Here is a 19,604-nt window from a genome sequence, read left to right as displayed (position 1 = left end):
ATAAGAAATAAACTGGTTCCTATATAGCACTGTTCTATTCTAACTGAGCACACAAAGCACTTTTTTATATAAATCATGCCACATTCCCTTGTTTCTATGCTTTCTATCTACCATTCATACAAATTCACATCAGAGAGAGACTTGGAGTTAGTATGTTGCTCAAGGATATTTGGCACTGGAGAAGACAAGGAGTGAACCCCCAGCCTTCAGCTTAATAGGTGACCTGCCCTATCTCCTGAGCCACCTCAACACTTATTATTATTATTATTATTATTATTATTATTATTATTATTCCATCCACCCATTCGCTTCCGCTTATCCTTTTCAGGGTCGCGGGGGGCGCTGGAGCCTATCCCAGCTGTCATAGGGCGAGAGGCAGGATACACCCTGGACAGGTCGCCAGTCTGTCGCAGGGCCAACACACAGGGACAGACAACCATATTATTATTATTATTATTATTATTATTATTATTATTATTATTATTATTATTATTGTTGTTGTTGTTGTTGTTGTTGTTGTTGTTGTTCTTTTATTATTATTTTTTTTCTTTTTCTTTTTTTTCCCCTATAGCTCAGTATCCAAGTCCACGATATCTAAAAAAAATTTTTTTTAAAAAGGCAGAAAAAACCTACATTCAGCCACAAGAGGGACAGGTCGTCCTGCAGAGAGTGTGCCTCCCCAAAGAGCCCTGACCTCAACATCATCCTGTCATTATATGAAGAGACAGAAGTGAAGAGACCTGTGTGTATGCCTACCTGAAGGAACGACAACTCTGAGAGGAACGGTGGTCACACCAAAATATAATTATCATTTATTATTTAATTTTACTGCTTGAGTTATGTGACTAGTCTGCAAACAGGAAAAACAAAAACAAACAAATACAAAAAAAGAACAAAACCTGCCTTTATATCTTGATACGTCATCGTCAGATGATTTTGCACAGTTCTGTGTTACGACATATCTTAGAAGCAGCTTCAGCGACAAGTTCCCACTTTTTTATGTAAGGGTGACTGTAATTAGGTAACAGCCGCGATCAATGAGACCTTGGGTTATATCACATTATTTTAGGAGAGTCAAGGAACTTTTCTGCTTAGGCGAATGACTGCGCACTTCAGCCACATTGGTCATACGCACACTTGTATAACCGTTTAGATAACAGTCGGCCGCTCTGAGCCGCTGTGAGCCAACCATCGCCACTGCTTCATTCACCGGCAGCTGCGTCGTAGTGATTTGCTCTCGCTTCTCTCACGCCGGCAGTAGCCGTGGGTTTCCACGTGAAAGCGGTGACACACTTATATAAAAGGAGTGGCATAAGGGGGGACCAATCACAGTGCGGAGCGGCGGTTGGAGCCCCGCCCGTGAGGGGGCGGCTGGCGCTGATTCGATGCGAGCGCCGTGACGTAGAGACCGACAGGTTCGTGGGCCAATGAGCGAAGGAGCTGGAGGATGGCTGTCGAAATGAGGTCACTGCCAGCGCTGGAGATCCAGGCCAGAGTCCCGGTGTGAGTGGGAATCAGGACGGGGTAGAGGGCATCGCTGAGAGACGAACGCAGGGCTGTCGGGACCCGCTAATCATCGCAGCACGGATCCAACCGCAGAACTACACCAGAGGCCAGCCTTTATTTCCCGGAGACACCCGGAGCTAAAGACGATCAGCCTTCTGTCAGGTTGGTGGGAGTTTCTCTTTTCTATCTTTCTTTGGTGCGTAAGACGCTGCAGCGCTTCTCCGGGTTGTAGAACGTGTAGGGGTGAAGCCGACTCCACTTTTATCCAGCTGTGCTCTGAATGTGTAAAAAGGCTCTGCTGTGGTGGTCTGGAGGTGAAAAGTTGCATAACTGTGTGTTGCCGTGGGGGTCAGGAGACTCCAACGGGACACCAGCTGTGCCTATGTAACAGCGGGAGCGGAACGAAACTCGCCGCACTTTAAGGTGAAATACCGGTGGTGGCCTGCGCTCAGAGGACCTTTAACATAAGGGTTTAATCTGGCAGGTATTTCACAGCGGCGGAGATGCATAGGGCAGCGATGGCAGAGTCGCATATGGCGCACTGTTTGTAGTGTCACTGACACATGAAAACTCCTGACGACTTACATAAAGAGGCTACTGCAGCAGCACATGGCAGAAGTTCACACGCAGTTCCTATTAGAAAACCTCTGGGCTGTGCGCCACGCTTTTCTGAATAGGCAGAGTCAGGCTGCTGGTATTCGCTACAGTGAGACAATCCTTATATGAAAGCATTCATTCATCTTCAACAGCAGCAGCAGCAACAGAAGTCCTTACAAGGGAGACTGGAGAGAAAACAAAGTAAATGCTGATTTTTAATTTTGCTAAAAGAGGATAAAGACAAGTCAAAATGCGGCATGCAAATGTGGATCATAATTAATGGAAGAAGTGTCTGCGTGGAAGGCTTAATTTGGGTGTATTCACCTTGCCCTTTGTGACTGAGGAGGGAGGAGAAAGATGAGTGACGCAAATAGGGCTCAGTGGAGATCTCATTTATGCATTTTTGTTTTACTGTTGCAATAAGAACGGTTGCCTTGGCACAGCACTCCCTGCCCACAATCGCAGTGGAGCAGGAGATGAATTTGCAGATTTCTTTCTCTTTTTTTTAACCATATGTCACTCGGAGTTTATTGTTATGATAAATAGTTAAAAACATCTTAAAGCACACAGTGCTGTAGGACAGTCTAAGGGAAAGGTGCCAAAGCAAACGTGCAGCAGTTTTGATGCAGTCGTGCTGAAAATAGTTGGAATTTTCTGCTTGGACTCTGGTGGTCTACAGCAAAGAAAGTCTTAGGTGGTCTCTGCAGGTGTGCGCGCGCGCACTACGAGTCTTATTTACCGCAAGTTTTTGAGCTGTCATCAAGGACAGATGTAGGTCAGGGAATTATGAAATAATCCCAAAGAGCGACTGCAGTCATGTCTGCACGTGAGTGGAGTCATGGTGCATACAAGTCATTGTTTTGCACTTTTTTGCATGCATGTAAGAACTGAGACGCTAAAGTAAAAACATACCATCATATTAAAGTGTGCAAGACACACCATTCACACACTGGTGGAAACCCCCACATTAAATCCATAAGACTTCAGACTCCTTGAGACTAAATCCTTTAGCCTCTCTTTTAGTACTTATAGGTAGTTTATAAATTAGGCTTTTCAGCCTCCATCTGCTAATTTAAACATGCAGTTAAATTTTGTGGTAACACAAATGATGGTGTAAGAACTTTGCCTACAAAAACAAATCATTGGACAAATATCTTGAAGTGGTGTTTATTTTTTATATTAAGCTTCTAAAGTCATTATTGCATCATTGTTTCAAGGGCAACCCCATGAATCTGAGGTTCTCAGACATCATGAGGGGGGCAGAGTGCCAGAAACACTTTGAGAAACACTGCCTGTGTGATAATAATGGAAATGTAATGGACTCCTTCTGCACGATGCACATAAATCTGCATCTACTTCTGTGCAGTTATACGAGTTGTTTTGAGTCCAATTAAAGTGTAATAAACATATTAATTATGCAGTTGTGGTGTGTAAAGATTAATTATGAATGAATCCTTAGAACGTCTTTCATTTGGCACAGTTGTGTAATCTGGTGCTGGTTATTTCCCCTAGAAAAGATGAATTACATAAAAATCACACGAAGGGGAACGTAGTGAGCAGATGGCACAGAGTATCAATGAATGTTATGAAATAAAATTACAGCTTGATATGGAGCTGTTTGTAAAGCTAGAGCATTTTTGATCTTATGGACTTTTTCATATTCAATTTCAAGTCTAGCATGCAATATGCAGTAAGGAATGGGTAATATGGTTTGTTTTTTTTGGTGAGAGTTATTATGATATAATCTCAGGTTCCTGTATAGGTAGCAGTTAAAACATCTGGAAGTCAGCTGGTACTCACAGTGTATTACCAGTACGGTGACATTTGTACCTAACATAGTGGATCTTATTAAGTCTTATTGTTAGGATCTCAGGTTGGAAGAGTTTTGACTTTTTAAACAATGAGTCTGTTGGGGTTTTTTTTAAGTCAGCAGCAGGAGGTTTTAATATTTCTGGTAACTCTGAATAAGACCAGCAACAAAACAGAAAAAAACTCTAAGAAGGACCAAGGTTATCTGGAAATATGTTGCAGACAGTCTGTTTTTCCAGCCGTCTAGGAAAACTGCGGTGACGACTAGAGCGATGAATAGATTCAGGGGGCTGAACACATGTAATCAAATCTTAATTTGCCACCTTAATTACAACCTTAGTTTTAATGTTTTAAGCTCTAAATGGGACATTTTGTCCTTGAAGATTCAGAAAGGCCAAGTGAGCATCGTGTTCCCGGAAGAATCTGATTGCATTAAATGGATTGAAAGTGTTGGCGAAGATTTGCTAATACAGAGGCTGTAATTGGGTTATGTTTCTGATCTTACCTTGTTTGTCACCTGTTACCTCGTCTGCTTACCTCAGTGGAGGATATAAAGGCTTCCTGACCGCTTCCTTTGACAAGAACTGCATTGTAACTCAAGCTTAATAGTGTCACTGCCTGTGTGTATTGATTATGCAAAGCTGGTGAAAGATAACCAAAAGATAACCCTGCACAAATGTCACGTGAGGGACGAGTATGAGTCAAGGTCCCTGCGAGCTTACCCAGTTAAAAATGATGATTAGTTTCTTAATGGGCAACAGGAAATCCATTTCGTTCTCTCCTCTGCTTCCTTGGCAGCTCAACTGGATGGAAAAGACCCAGTTAATGACAGGAAAAAAGGAACAATCAAAGATGCTGAAGTGGCCTCGGGTAACCTTGACTACAGAGAAGAAACGGACATCCATGGGCTTTTTTGAGAAACGATTAACAGGTGGTAGGCCAAGAGTAAATGCTGAAAATGAACCACCGTTAATGACTTTTATTGCATGGGTTTATTGACTCTTTCTTGTTAATTATCTTTTACGCAAATAAAAATTAGAGAGGGGGATCTATTTTGAGTAAGTCCTCAGCTTCCATAAACAAAATAGTGTAGTGTAGAGCAATAAATTACATAAACTTCTCAGTGTTGCCAGAGTAGCTTGGATTGTCATTGCTGGACCATCATGTACTATGTAGCCTACTTTGAGGATGGATGAACTTTCTCTCTCTTAGCTTTTCTAAGTATCTGATCCTGCTCGTGTTTGGTAACTGTCTCTCTTAGTATCTTTCTCAACCGACTGTCTGCTGGTATTGAGCCAACTGGCATGATAATGAGCGATAGAGGTCAATGTTTGGTAGGTAGTTGGCAACCAGTGCGAACTCCTGGACTTTGTGACTGTTAGAAACATTGCCAGTCAGCTCTTCAACTTTGGACCAGACTTGCTTTTGCATTTTTTGCTTCTGCAGCAGCGCCTGCAAAAAACCCCATCCATTTAACTAAAACGAACTGGTCAGCGGTCAGTGAAGAATGTTCAGTATGTACACTATGTTGGGTTTAACAAACTCTTTCATTTATAATGTCCGCTGTGCATCATGATGGACTTTTTGTGTGAAAGGAAAGACTGAAAAAAAGCCACAAAGCTCATCTCACTTTGCAGCGATGACAAGTCATTGCCAAACTCACTGCTCCAGTTAAGCTTGCCAAGCAGTCTAAAAACTACAACACAAGTTGCTCACTTGTCCCTTAATTGTCCCTATTATTTGGCTGTACGTTGACCCAGTTCACAGAGAGAATATGCCTACTTCACAGCATGTCAGGGATATGCAGGCTGCTGACTGCCAACTGCTTTCTGCCATTTGAAAAGGCCAACAGAGCTGCTCATTATTAATGCAAATACCTCAGTACCCTTGACAAAGTAAGGATGACTGTGTGATGTTGCGCAATCGATGGGCCAGCCCGATTTGCAGACAATCACGTGCACACATGCAATAAAAGTTTAGTAAGTGATAACGTTTTTAATGCAAAGTCAAGAGGTCAGTGTTGCAACCTTCGCCTTGAACTCTAAACTGCTCAATGAGCCAAATTTTTCTGTTTTCTTTTCTTTTTTTTGTATCTTTAATAATATTTTTGTGTGAATTTGAGAAACTGAGTCGCGCTGCTTGTGTGGTCCTTGTGTTTTTAGTTGTATCGTGCTTTAAGAAAAGTATCAAATCCCTCTGCGCTTGCTCAATTCTTGTCAGTCATTCTGTCTAATTTGACCTGTGTTCTATTTTAAGTAAAAGACAAACAGATGATGGTCGAACTTATCGATCAGGTGCAACGTGAGTAGAAAGTAGGACAAATCTGCAGTTTTAAAAACCCATCAGAAACAACATGAAAAACACATTTTTGTCAAGCCAGCAACTTTTTTGTCACATACTGTACACACACACACCTTTCAAACAGGTCATTACCAGATCAATAGACAACAAACATTAGTGACATCCAAACACCTGCCTACGTAAAAGTCGTTGCACTTCTATGGGCTTGACGTTGAAAAGCTAACTCTGTGAGGCTAAATCCACTTCTGCTTCCGGGCTTAGTGACTTAAGGAGGGCATAGAGCTGCCGTGTGTCTTCAGGCTGAGGAGAATATAGACATTTTCCATTGCACGGCTGGGGAAAGGCATTCTAGTGACGAGGGAGATTATTCCTGGAAGGCATCCAAGACTAGAGGTTAAACACGGGCACAGTGTGGCTTTAACTTCAACATGCTGCCCAGAAACAGAACTGAGTGACTGATAAGATTTTATTTGAATGACTGTAAATCTCAAGTTTGAATATATGTTTTGGGAACATTCATCTTTCTTTGACTAAAAGGAAAAAAAAAACAATATTTGAACTTAGTTTAGTGAAAAGTTCTTGCACACCAAAGCAATCATACAAACCATGGGTTACACTGCATCACTGTGCGTAATTAGTTTAATTCTGTATCATTACAGAGTGAAGCAGCACATACTGCCTTTTTAATCTGCCTTTTATACCATTTGGTCTTGCACATGTCATACACGTGACTCTCACAAAGGTTCTCACCTGACTGATTTGACTGTGCAAATTCTCTTGTAAATTTCCAGTCTTTAGCTGTGATTCAAAGTGCTGCCCTTTAGAAAGAGTTTCGCTGCTGATAAATCAATTTCCAGAAACGGCCTGTTGAGGGAAAAAACTTTTAGCCGCTTCTTCTGATCATAGCCATCACCATGGCCTTTTTCTTGTTTACTCCAAACACGACACTGTTGATGTTCTCACCGAGCTCTGCGTCACTTACTGTAACCAGAAGTAATTCCAACCACCAGTATTTGGGAATCTGGCTTTTGTACTGCATCATTATTTAAAAGAGCACAGATTTTGCACAGTTTGTCAAAAAACCACAGAAAACAGGCCAAAGCCCCTTCACTGTTGGCCTGCAGTGTATGATGGCATTCAGCTTGTCTGGTGTTTCATGTGTCCCAGAGTGAAAGATCCTTTGAAAGGGTTGGTGGGCTCACATGGGACAGGCCTGCTGTTCTTAAAGGCCACGCTGTCTGTACCACAGAGCCATTTTTACAGTACATCAGAGAAGAATCTGCAGGGCTCTTCACAGGTCAGGGGTCAAAGAGCACAATGTGCTCTGATTTCATACCAGACAACGACGAGACAGCTTTTTGAATGATGGGCGCAGCATTGATTTGTGTCTCAAAGACTTTCTAAAAATATGTTGTTGTTGTCTGCAAATGAAATGCTGGTGGGTTCTTTATGTTTTGACTAATTAAATGCAAATTGCGTATGGTTTGGAGTAATCCTGACCAATCTCGCAAGCATGTGTTTGACTGACCTTGCTTCACCCAGGCATCTATTGAATTCAATTTCTGTTGGCATTAACAATAATATAATAGCACATCAAAACTTAGTTGACTCAGGGTTTTTTTTTCCACTATCACTTCATTCCATCATATATTACCCATTTATTTACATATAATGCAGTCATAAAATGTGGAATGGACAAGTTTTACTTCATTACTAACATGTGTACTCTCTTTCTCTCCGCAGATCAGTCCACTTCTTCTTTATTTCCCTCGGCTATTACCCTTGTAAAAATGGGGTGATTGGGTTTTTTTTTTTATCATCTAGTAAACTAACCTGGAACAAGGCCTGTGTAGATCTCCTGATGTCAGAAGATTCAGACTCCAAGCCCTACTGCTTCCCAGGTTTGGAAGATCAGGATGGAGCCTCGAGTTGCAGAGCGTCCACTTCATGCAATTCTATCCCAAGGGGGGACTCAGGGTGCAGCTCCATGGCACAGCTGCACCGTATGGGTGCCTTCAGCCAAGGTAGGCCTGACCTGGGCCTCCCTTCTGAGGGCAGCGACAGCAGCGATCAGGACCCTCCCGCTTCACCAGACAACCATCGCAAGAACGCTCGCTCTCAGTCACTACCCGAGGAGGATGTGGAGATGAAGAGTAGCGGATCGAGCGGGAGTGGGACCGAATCACACGGCAATGAAAGCCACGGCAATGAAAGTCATGGAAACGACAGCAACGGCCACGAGTCGATGGGAAGCTCCACCGGCAACAGCAAGGACTCGGCACTGCTTGAATCCTCTGAGAGCAATAAGAGGTCAGTGGTGGTTGTGGGAATGATAAAACCATTATGAGGGTTGCGCTTCGTCTTTGCATAGTAGCACATACAGACAATCAACCAAAGTACTGCGTCTTTGACAAGTCTTTGGCTGGTCTGACAAGCCAGCAGTAGGAGATAATAAATGGGGTCAAGACCCGAGGTTGCTATCTCGGGAATCTGCAGGTAGTTCAACAAAAAGAATGATCACAGCAGTCTGTGTCTGTGCTTACAAATTACCGTAGCAGCTGATAAATGTTTTTTCAAGACCCCATTAGATAAAAAAGAAAATGCCAAAAATGCCAATCCGAAGATAACACCAGCTTTCCTCATGGGAAAAACTGTGCTGGGTTATTTATGCTCTTTCCTTTTTCCTTTTTCCTCTTACGTAGTTACGTTTGCCCTTTGCTAATGAGTGACAACAATCGGCATAAAAATTGACCATCAACATGTCACAGTCATAATAAATGCAGTTAGCAGCGGCTGATGCATCCGCCCCCATTGGCTAATGCATGTAGATGAGTGAGTGAACCAAGGCTTCAGTGATGGCTGTCGTGCTCTTCGCCCCAGAAGCCCAATTGAAATGTAATTGTACACATCCTGTTTGTCATAAAATGTTACGTTGGGACTTTTGCCAAATGAGGATTAATTTGACATTATTTAGTGTCACCGCAAACATGTTCTCACTCCCTAAACTAGATCTCATTGCCAGCTCACATTGCATAGAAGTGAGTCATACTAGGAGCAGTTGGTGTCTGTTTTTTGCACTTTTTATAAAAGAATCCAACTTGATAAACATGAGCTGATTTCTATGTAGGACACACAAAAAACATGTTTTGGCAAGATACGTCCATGTGCTCCACGCTTCTGTTCGTTCTGGAGTAAACAGGTTGAAATGCAAACACTTGTACTGTGATGCTGTGTGGTTAGTGTTTAATTATAAAGGCTATTTTCATGAATTGTGAGGTGGTTTCAGCTTTATGTTTAAAGATGATCCTCACGAGAATTTAAAGGGTAGCATGCTGTGTGTTTTTCTGGATTTATGTTTACAGATGTGTTCTAATGTTCACTTTTCTCACTCTGAGTGAGAGTTAATGTTTGCTTACTGTCCACGGCACACCTTAAAGTTTAACTTAATGTTCAGTCACATCACAGCCTTAGTATCTGAAGAGTTGTTGGTTACGGCATTTCTCAAAGAAAACTTTAAATGACTAAAGTACGAAAAAAATTTAAAATCCCCTGCCTCTCCACAAACGTGCAGACGTGACTTCATCATGATTTAAAAAATGTTCAGACGCAGTGCAGCCTGCCCAAGGCATGACTACAGCAGTGGAAAAAATAGCAGATGGGTTGTGTCATGCTCGCCAGCTCCTTGACATTTCTATGGCAACAAAATGTTTGTCTTTGTTTACTGGGTGGCACCGGCCAAGTGGAAGGCATTGACGTTATACTGCCTCACTTTCAGCCTTGACTGGCTTACCTCACTTGATCTTTTCACTATGGAGTTTTTTTTTTTTTATTTGTTTAAAAACCGCTCCTCTTCCTGTCCATATGCGCCTCGCACGCAATAGCTCCCTCCCTCAAAAAATGCTATTACTTTTTTTTCCTCCCTCTTCTTACTCACGCCGCTCTCTTTATTTGAACTTTTAACCTTTTGTACCAGTTTTTTTGCTATTTTTTTCCCTCAGCATCTAAAAAATACTCCGTCTTTCTCTGTGTTTAGTACCTTGCTACCTGCATCTGTTGCTCTTTCTCATTCACCTTCCTCATTTAAATAGCAAAATTTAAGTGACAAAAGGGGGTTGGACATTTTGGTCCTTAGTGACACGGCGGCATCACACATTTGCTGCAGAGTTGTCAGCCTCACATCCATGATATGGATACCAACTTACCAAAGGTGCTCTATCGCACTAAGATCTGGTGATTGTGGACGTCGTTTGAGTACAGTGAACTTATTGTTACGTTCAAGAAACCAGTGTGAGATGATTTCAGCTTTGTGTATTCAGGTTGGCTGTGGTATTTAAATGATACTCAGTTGATGCTAAGCAGCCAAAAGTGTACCAAGGAAATATTCCCCACAATTTACCGTCAGCAGCCTGATTCGCTGATACAAGGCAGGATGGATCCATGCTTTCATGTTTCACTTGTTTACTCCAAATTATGGCCCAATCATCTGAATGTCTCAGCAGAAATGGAGACTTGTCAGACTGGGAGTCGTTTTCCTTCTGTTCAATTTTGGTGACCTCGTGCAAATTTGAGTCTCAGTTTCTCATTCTTAGCTGACAGGAGTGCAACCTGCTGCTGTAACCAATCTGCTTCAAAGTTCAGCGTGTTGTGCATTCATTCGCCTTCATACCTTGGTAATGAGTGCTTATTTGAGTTATAGTTGCCTTCCTATCTGCTGAAGCCGTCCTCTGACATCAACCAACAATTTTCACTCAGAGATCTGCTGCTCACTGATTATTTTCTCTTTTTTGACCATTATCTGTAAACTCTAGAGATGATTGTGTGGAAAAATCCCAGCTGATCAGCAGTTTCTGTAATACTCAGACCAGCCTAACTAACAATCATGCCACATTTAAAGTCACTTACAACACCTTTTTTCCACTTTGTGATGTTTGCTTTGAACCTCTGCAGATTATCTTGACCATGTCTGCATGTCTAAAGCTTTGAACTGGTGATTGGCTGATTAGATATTTGCACGAACAGGCAGGTTATCATGTGCACCTACTTAAGTGGCTGGTATTTCACCCCATATTTTGTGTAAAGAGTAAGAACTCAAGTCAAATCATGCTTCTAATACACTGAAGCAAAAAATTAATGAAAAGGGGACAAAAGTAAAAGCAGTTAATGAATAAATACACACTATACTCTCTCTGAGCCTGTAGCTCCAGGCTCAGGTCCATCACTGGTCTGTTAGACAGTTTCATGTTGTGAGACCTGCAGGAGTATCCTTCAATTTTCCCCTTTAATATCCCACTTTATCCACCTGTGATGCTCGAGAGTGAAGCAAGGAGGGGAATGTACTTCAAGTAATAGTGTTATATGTGTTAAAGTAGGAGCAGACATTTGACCTTTAAAAGCATAGGTGTGAAATTATTCGTACAGCCAAATCCAGAAGAGCCACTGTTATGTCACCTGTCCTTTTTCTCCTGCGACAAGTCAAAATGTCTTCTGAGAAAAAGTAAATCTTTGTCGGCTGATATAACTCAGTTAACAGCCCCACATTTTAGCGAGCGTGGGTGACTGCCACCAGTTCTTCAGCTTTTAACATTTCTGTCGAGATTTATATCTACCAGACATACAGAGATAAGCCAGCACGCAGATTTGAAGGAAGGGAAAGTCCAAAGTAAGAAACAGGTTCACGTTTTAGTCTTTAACAACTCTGGATCACAGTGCATCAAATGTGTAGGACATGTATCAAAATGCACCAATATGAAAGATATAAAAGATATATTTTATAAGTATTTATCGCTTAGTGTGGACAGGTGTTTCCATGTATGTATGCAGGATTTTAGACATAAAAAGGTTAAAAATCTCCATTTGTAAAGATATTTACTTTCCATCAGTACTCCAAAGAGGAAGTCAGTCAGAAATGGGTCTAAAATATATTTCTTTGGAGTAAATAGTTTAACTATATAAAGAATCTGCACAGCTATCAGTGAATGAATAACTGTTTGACAAAAGGCTTTGAATAGAAAATTGCATCCCTACAATCACTCTCTGTGTAGGAGTACGTGCGTCACGTCTGCATACTCCTCTGTAGAAATAATTACCATGTAGTGCCAGAACTGGATATCACTCGTACACTGCTATTTTAATCAACTCCCTAAAAAAGAAAATCAAAATTTTAAGTCACATTTCTTGTTGTCTTTTCTCACTATTCATATAGTTCATATAGCTTTATAGTCGTCGTAGAGAATGAGCCACTGTTTTTAAGCGCACTGCAGTGTAAACTTACCTGTGTTATGGCTTCCCTGGGTTATTTATGTCTCTCAAATGCGCATAAAAACTTGTCGCTCTGCAGTTTAAACAAGACCGCCTCACCCTGATCATCACCTCCTGTCTCTGGTGCACAGTGTAAAAATTAAAGTCTCTTTGAGCCTCTTTTTTTTTTTAACTAATTGAAATAACTCAGAGTTAGAGCCACATTGTGAATCAGCGTGTCGACACTAACGCATGGTCACTCTGTACAGTCTAAAACCAGCTGTTGCATTTCCGAAGGCAATGTTTGACAGAATTGGGCTCTAATCGTGTTTGGACAGACTCTTTGTAAATAATATGTTTTCTATTCTTAGCCAAGTGATGAGGTTATTCATAGCAGCTTGCCGAGTTATAGTTCAGGTGAGTCAGTATCGCATAGCGGATACAGTGCAGTGCACCACTGATATTTGACAGTTTATACATATTTATCTTGAACTTTTTAGCCTTCTTTGAGATATGACTGTGGAGAAAGGACAGAAAAGCTGGAAGAAAGAGCCAGAAAAGACACCGCAAATAGCAGATTCAACCCAAGGTCTCTGCGTTAGCCTTACAGAATATAGGTCATCTGCTCTACCCAGTGAGCTAAACTAGCACACAAATGCCAATATGCCCCAGTGTTTGTAGGAAAACTAATATCAGTCTCTTTGTACCCATGGGCAGTGGGCATTAAATCACTCCCAAAAACTAATTAATAATAAACATGTTGAAGTTTAAGTTAATTGTGGAATTTAATGATCCATACTCCAAGTTACGATCTCTGCTTCCTCTGGGTTGCTTTCTCCTCTCTCGCTCTCTGTCCCTTTCTTCCTCTCTGCCTTTGCCAGGATACTGTTTGCTCTGTCTCTCCCTCTCACTGTGTGTTCATCTGGAGCCTGTCCCAGATCACTTTGAGTGAGATGAGACATGGTACTCCCCTGGTCTAACACAGAGATCCAGACAATCACACATGCTCACTTTCACACCTACAGCCAATTTACAATCACAAATTAGCCTAAAATGTTTAGCCTGTGGGAGGAGGTCAGAACACCTGGAAGAAAACCTCATAAAAGGTAGGGAGAACAAAGCCTGTACAGAAAGTAGTCGTTTTAAATAAGTCTGTATGAGGTAACACCACCCACTACAACCTGTTACTAAGAGTACATGGTGTTTACCATTGCATCCCAGCAAAGACCCACCTAAAGAAAAATGATCATCCATTAAAGTGGACACCACACTTGTAATATTTTCATCACTTTACCTTGCTGCCCTTTCCGATCGGTAACTGAAGCCATTATTTTGATCTCCTCCAAGCCACAGGACTGAGTTGTCAAGCAGTTAGTTTACCTAGTAGAACATGTGAGTTGCTTCTTTGCAGCTGCCTAATCTGTAATCACTAAACTTGATTATGTTTGTGACTTTGACCTGTTAAAATAATTAATTTAACGGTGGCCAGATTTAAATTAGTCATTTTTGACAATAGTTTGGCTGTTAGTTATTCAGCAACTACTTTTTTGCTGCCTTTTGATATCCTTTTCTTTGGTAATAAAAGGGTGAAATGATTAAAAATTGACATTTCATCTGAATTAACTTTTGCCAGTATGCACATAGTAGAAAATACAGTTCTGTGGTTTTGGACCATTATGTTACATTTTAAACAAACATGCAGATAAATCTGTTTTAACACCTGCTGCAGAAATGTGACTTCTTTTTCCATTAATACTCTGAACCTTAAACAGGATTGGCTCAGTTTGGCCCAGAAAGCCCAAACTGGGGTTGTTTTCCACTTATATTCATTCACGTAAAGAACTGTTCATTTTAAAACCTGCTTTTAGGCCCACTTACGCTGGCCTTATTCATGTCTGTGAAACATAAGAAAACCACAGAGTCATTGTGCAGTTCCTAATTAAACAGGATGGCATTGCCCTGATTGTCACCTTGTGTCCCTGCTGCAGACTAGCCTCTTTGAGCACGCTCTTATTGTAACTAGTTTAAACGACCTACAGACTTACTACCACAATGTGAATTAGGCTGCTCAACGCAAATACATGGTCAGTCTGTACAGTCTAAAACCAGCTGTTGTATTTCTGAGTACTGAAGGCTATATTTGACCGGATTAGACTCCTATTTGTGTTTGGAGAGGCTGTTCGTAAAGATGTTTTCTATTCTTAGTCAGGTAAGGAGGTTATTCATAGTAGCTTGCTGAGTTGTAGCTCAGGTGAGTTAGTTTCTCAGACAGCTGTTAATAGTCTTTAGACAAGCTTATTGGCTAATACGTGCAGTGGACTGGCTGCTTTGTTTATGTTCTGACTTTGTAGTGTTGCAACAGAACAGGTGCTCTTATCTTTAAATCAAATTGGTCAAAAAAGTATCAATGAGTACATTTATTTTATTTTTTGCTGCCTTTTGATATCCTTTTCTTTGGTACAGCTTGGTGTCCTGGTGCCTGCAAATTGCACAGAAACATATTGTTGCTTTTGAAGATACTAGTGTGGTGAAATACTAAATATTTACATTATATATTTTCCTTTTTCATTCCCTAACATTAACAATACTGTGTTTGTATGTATTAATGCATATAATATACTAATAGAGTTATAGTCAAATGGGAAAATGATGGTGAGATGAACTTTTTGGTAGCTTACTCTTAAATTTATTATTGCATCATATTTGTGAGGTTTTATTACTCCTGGTCCTGCCTTAATTTCCACGTCAGTCTTCTGTGAAGTACTTTGAACTGCACTTACCTGCTTTGGAGGTACTATACAAATATAGTAGGATTGACTGATTACTTGCTGCCTGCACTGTGGTGTGATACCAGTTAATCTGTGACAGACCAATACCAGCTGACACACATATATATATGTAGGTCATTCAGAAAAAGAGGGTTTAAAAAATGCATATATATGCAGCATCAAAGTGTAATAGGTGCATGTCGTAGTAAAAAAACAAAAACAAAAAACCCACCAAGGGTCTAAAGAATAAAATGTTATTAGGTAAATTATTTACACCAATGCTGTCTATTTCAAATATTGTGTCACTGGAAAATAACTAATTACACCTTTGAGATACTTGTACTTGAGTACTTTTTCCACAAAATTAGCTTCACTTTTTTACATTGGCATGGAAATTTGAGCACTGACTGAAATTGCAATATTACCTAGCCCAATTAAGAGACAGCTTTTTTCATTGAAAATATTTGATACCTTTGAGTCCTTCATGGAGCACGATTTGAAGCGAACTCAGAATAATAATAAAATTGCGACACAGCTCAGGTTCTAATTACTGCCAACATCTATGTGGAAACTAAAATGAACTATGTACTGCGGTGCTCAGAGAGTGGCACACAGACTTAGTAAGTGCTCCTTTGCAATCTAGCCTGCTTTCAAAAACACTTTCTAAGTCTCACACACTAATACATGCTCAAGCTGTCCAATCTAAAACCAGTCGTGGCTCAAGAGTTGGGAGTTCGCCTTGTAATCGGAAGGTTGCCGGTTCGAGCCCCGGCTCGGACAGTCTCGGTCGTTGTGTCCTTGGGCAAGACACTTCACCCGTTGCCTACTGGTGGTGGTCAGAGGGCCCGGTGGCGCCAGTGTCCGGCAGCCTCGCCTCTGTCAGTGCGCCCCAGGGCGGCTGTGGCTACAATGTAGCTTGCCATCACCAGTGTGTGAATGTGTGGGTGGATGACTGGATATGTAAAGCGCTTTGGGGTCCTTAGGGACTAGTAAAGCGCTATATAAATACAGGCCATTTACCATTTAGCAGAATTAGAGACTCACCTGTGCTTGGAGAGGCTATTTGTAAAGGTTATTTCTATTCTTGGCCAGGTAAGCTTGTTATATACAGTAAGCTGCGTGATAGTTAGTCAGTGTCCTCGAGCGCTGTTGATTTTATTGTATTAGTGTAGTGTTAAGCTTGTAGGTTAACACCTTGGGTCATACATGTACAGTATAGATGCATCAGTCGACATCAGGTTGTGCAGAATTAGGGCTCTAACACAAGATACAGAAGACGGACCGAGGAAAAAAAAGCACACCGTTTTATCCAGAGTAATCACAGAATTGTGCACAGGACCGCACACTGAGAAGCATAACAGATGTTGAGCCAGAGACTGAGAGGAAGGCATGACTATTTATGCATAACGAGGTAATCGGGGAAGTGGAAACAGGAGGGCAACAAGACACAGCTGAATGAAATCAAGCCAATGAGATAAGGTGGGAAGTAAAAATAAAAGTGGGCACAGGAAATGACCAACTATCAGAGCAAAACGGGAATGAACCCAAAGGATAACTACTAAACACATGAACTCATGCTGAGGCAGGAATAACAAAGTCACAATAGAAACTCAAGAGCTAACAGAAAATTCATCACCAAGGAAACCATGAGTAAAAAATCAGACACAAATAATACAAAAAAATACATAATAATTCAAACAGACTCTTTAAGAAATAAATGGGGACATTAAAAGGTCAACAAAACAGAACTCTAATCAGAAATAGCATTTAACAAACTGGCCTAACCATATGAGACAGATTGATCTAATATACTACAGGAGTAAAATATTTTAAGTTCAAAGTTGGATACCACATGAACAATGACTAAAATACATATAGAAATGTAAAGACCCAAACCCCTTTGCTGCACTCCCAATGCAGATTTATGTAAGGTCACCACAGAGGGAAAACCAACCTTAACTATACTTACAGTTGAAGAGAGCTTCTTTTGTAACCCAGCTATTTTGAAGCTGCTGCTGGGACACCGATCACTGATTCACATTCACAAAGGCAGAAAACAGCAGCTTTCTTTAGCTCAAGTATAAAAACCCTGTTGTGAGTTTGAGTATACTTGTTCCTTTATTATAAGAGTTACATGTCATTATGTTAGGTAACTTGAGTATAGAGTACTTATTATTTTATTATTAGATATCCAATATTCTTTTGGGTGATGTAATCACTCTAGAAGTGTTTGACCCAGTATTTTGAGTTGTTAAGTTTTGGTGTGTTTGTGCATTATGGATTGTTTTCTTATTCTCTTGTAGTGCTTGTGGTGATGATGATTATTAGTTTCATGTTTCTGTTTATCCGTGTTTAAGGATTTGTTGTTTCATGAATTGTTTGAGTTGCATGTGTCTGTCTGCCTCTCTGTCTGCGTCTTTGTTTAGTGGTTTCTTGTTTCCTGTTTTATTGTGAAGGTCTGTGTCTCATGTGAGTGTGTTCAGTTCTGTTAACGAAATTGTCTCGTTAGTCCAATTTCTCCCAGCTGTGTCTCCCTCCTGTTGCCCATTGCCTGATTACCACCCTGTGTATATTAGCCCTGTGTTTTCCTCTGTTTTCCTGTGCTCAGTGTCGCGTGGTACCCTTGGCTTATGCCTGCACTCAAAAAAGTCAACTAAGGCAGTTGTTTGATTAATTCAATAGACATTTGTCTATTTAACATGAACATATTGAGTTTAGGTTTTTAAATCATTATCAGTTGTTGGTTTAACATAAAATAACAAAAAGTTTAATGAACTAGATTTGCATTCTTCAGTTCAATTAAATGTAATTATTTTAAATCAACAACTCTAAAACCGATGCCTAGTGCGCATGCTCAAACTTCCCAAAAGTGAAGAGGCGGGAACGCGGAGAAGTTATGTGTTCAGTGGACTGCCATTTCCCTCTGCGGAATCTTCCACAATACAGGTAAGTAATAAATAACTCAAAATATCTTAGTCAAACGAAGTTGTTTTGTCCATTAATTGTTTAACAATGTTTTTAATTCCAAATGTGTAAGTTGTCATTAGACAGCGGGAGTGGAGCAAATACAGTGAAAATCTGGTATTAGACGGTGCCAATCGGTACCGTCTAATACCTGATTTATAATCCGCTCTGGGTATATTTATACTATTATTAGCATGTCCACTTCATTGTTTTTCTTTTTTTTTTTTTTTTACCCGTTTTTGCAGTTAGTCTTATAGTGTTTTTAGCGGTTATTGATATGTTTAATTCAATATTTAACACGTTTGTAATTCACTTTCAAAGTAAATGAAGTTAGCTAAAGCTAGTATGGTTGTCTCATTGAACTTCTACCTAGCTCTGTTAGCATTCACTTTGGTTTTAAACGACGGTTATTGCAAGACATGGTCTTTGTTCACTTTTTTTATTATCATTTGCATTTTTTCTTTCTTTCTTTCTTTCTCTCTCCTTTTATTTTAAGCATTCGGCCTCTCACAGTAATGCAAGTTAAACTAGCATGCGCGATTTGCTAAATATTAGCTGTGTCCAAATTCAGGGGCTGCATCCTTCGAATTGACTTGATGCTAGTGCATGGGAAAAAGAGCATAAACACGAGGTCAGAGGAAAAGGCAATGGCGGATAGTTATGAAAATTGCCTGTCGGACCTATACCGCAACTACCAGCATCTTTATTGCATAGTGTGAAACACTGCTATTACATTTGGCAACAGATTGGATATTTATCTGTGAATTTTTTATTGCAAGAGGTATTTATATGTATTTGTATTTTTTTTATACATTTGCAACAAAGTAAAAAAAAATCCACTGTGGAATTTTTATAAAATAATTTTTTCTGTTTTCTTTACCATAGTAACACCACAAAGAAAGCTGACCCCTTTTTCTGATTGTTTGTGCCTCCTCTTTAATACATGGTAAGCCTTTTACCATCATATATTTTTTATGATAGTTTTATGATTTAATCAAAGTGAAAAAAAGGTGCCAATAAAACTATCCTTAAAACTGCTTTTCTTTTTTTCTTTCAGTGACTTGTATGTGGCAGTGCAAGCGTTGTTCCATCAGGGAGAGTAGTAGGTACAATTATTGAAACACTGTACAGGGCTCGCAAAATGGCTAGCCCGACGTCCCAGGGCTAGCGATTTTTCCAGTCGGGCTACCAAAATCTATCTCTGCCCTGCCCGTCGGGCTGTCATAAGAAGGAAAAATATATGTCAATGCTTCTGCATTCTTTCGGAAATGTAGCTGGGTAATTATGTCATTGGCATCGGTGAGCCACTGTCAATATGTGACATATTGAAATCGCGTTTGAATTTGCGCTTGTTTTTTGCTTTCACTTTGCAATCGCGCGACCTGTGTATAGAGAGCGACAGCACTGATCTGTGAGTGATGA

General features: G+C 40.4%; 1 protein-coding gene across 5 annotated transcripts in view; it reads left to right on the top strand.

Moving 5' to 3' along the window:
• Positions 1–1,501: 1,501 nt before the first annotated feature.
• Positions 1,502–19,604, top strand: part of per2 (period circadian clock 2) — a 38,225-nt gene continuing 20,122 nt past the window's right edge. For 3 of the 5 annotated variants that reach the window (XM_085377808.1, XM_085377807.1, XM_085377804.1), the window contains exons 1-2: positions 1,502–1,668; positions 7,957–8,523. In XM_085377808.1, coding sequence (XP_085233934.1) covers positions 8,075–8,523 — 449 coding nt within the window. In that variant the 5' untranslated portion in view covers positions 1,502–1,668; positions 7,957–8,074. Of the gene's footprint in view, positions 4,844–7,956; positions 8,524–19,604 lie in introns of all 5 variants that reach the window. The other 2 variants (XM_085377806.1, XM_085377805.1) reach the window with 2 other exon arrangements.

This window comes from Diplotaxodon limnothrissa, linkage group LG18 (genome assembly GCF_057381915.1).
Source record: "Diplotaxodon limnothrissa isolate DT_005_m linkage group LG18, D_limnothrissa_male_GT1.1, whole genome shotgun sequence".
Taxonomy (NCBI): Eukaryota; Metazoa; Chordata; class Actinopteri; order Cichliformes; family Cichlidae; genus Diplotaxodon; species Diplotaxodon limnothrissa.
Note: the sequence above shows the minus strand (reverse complement) of the source record. Positions and strands in the feature narration are given on the sequence as shown.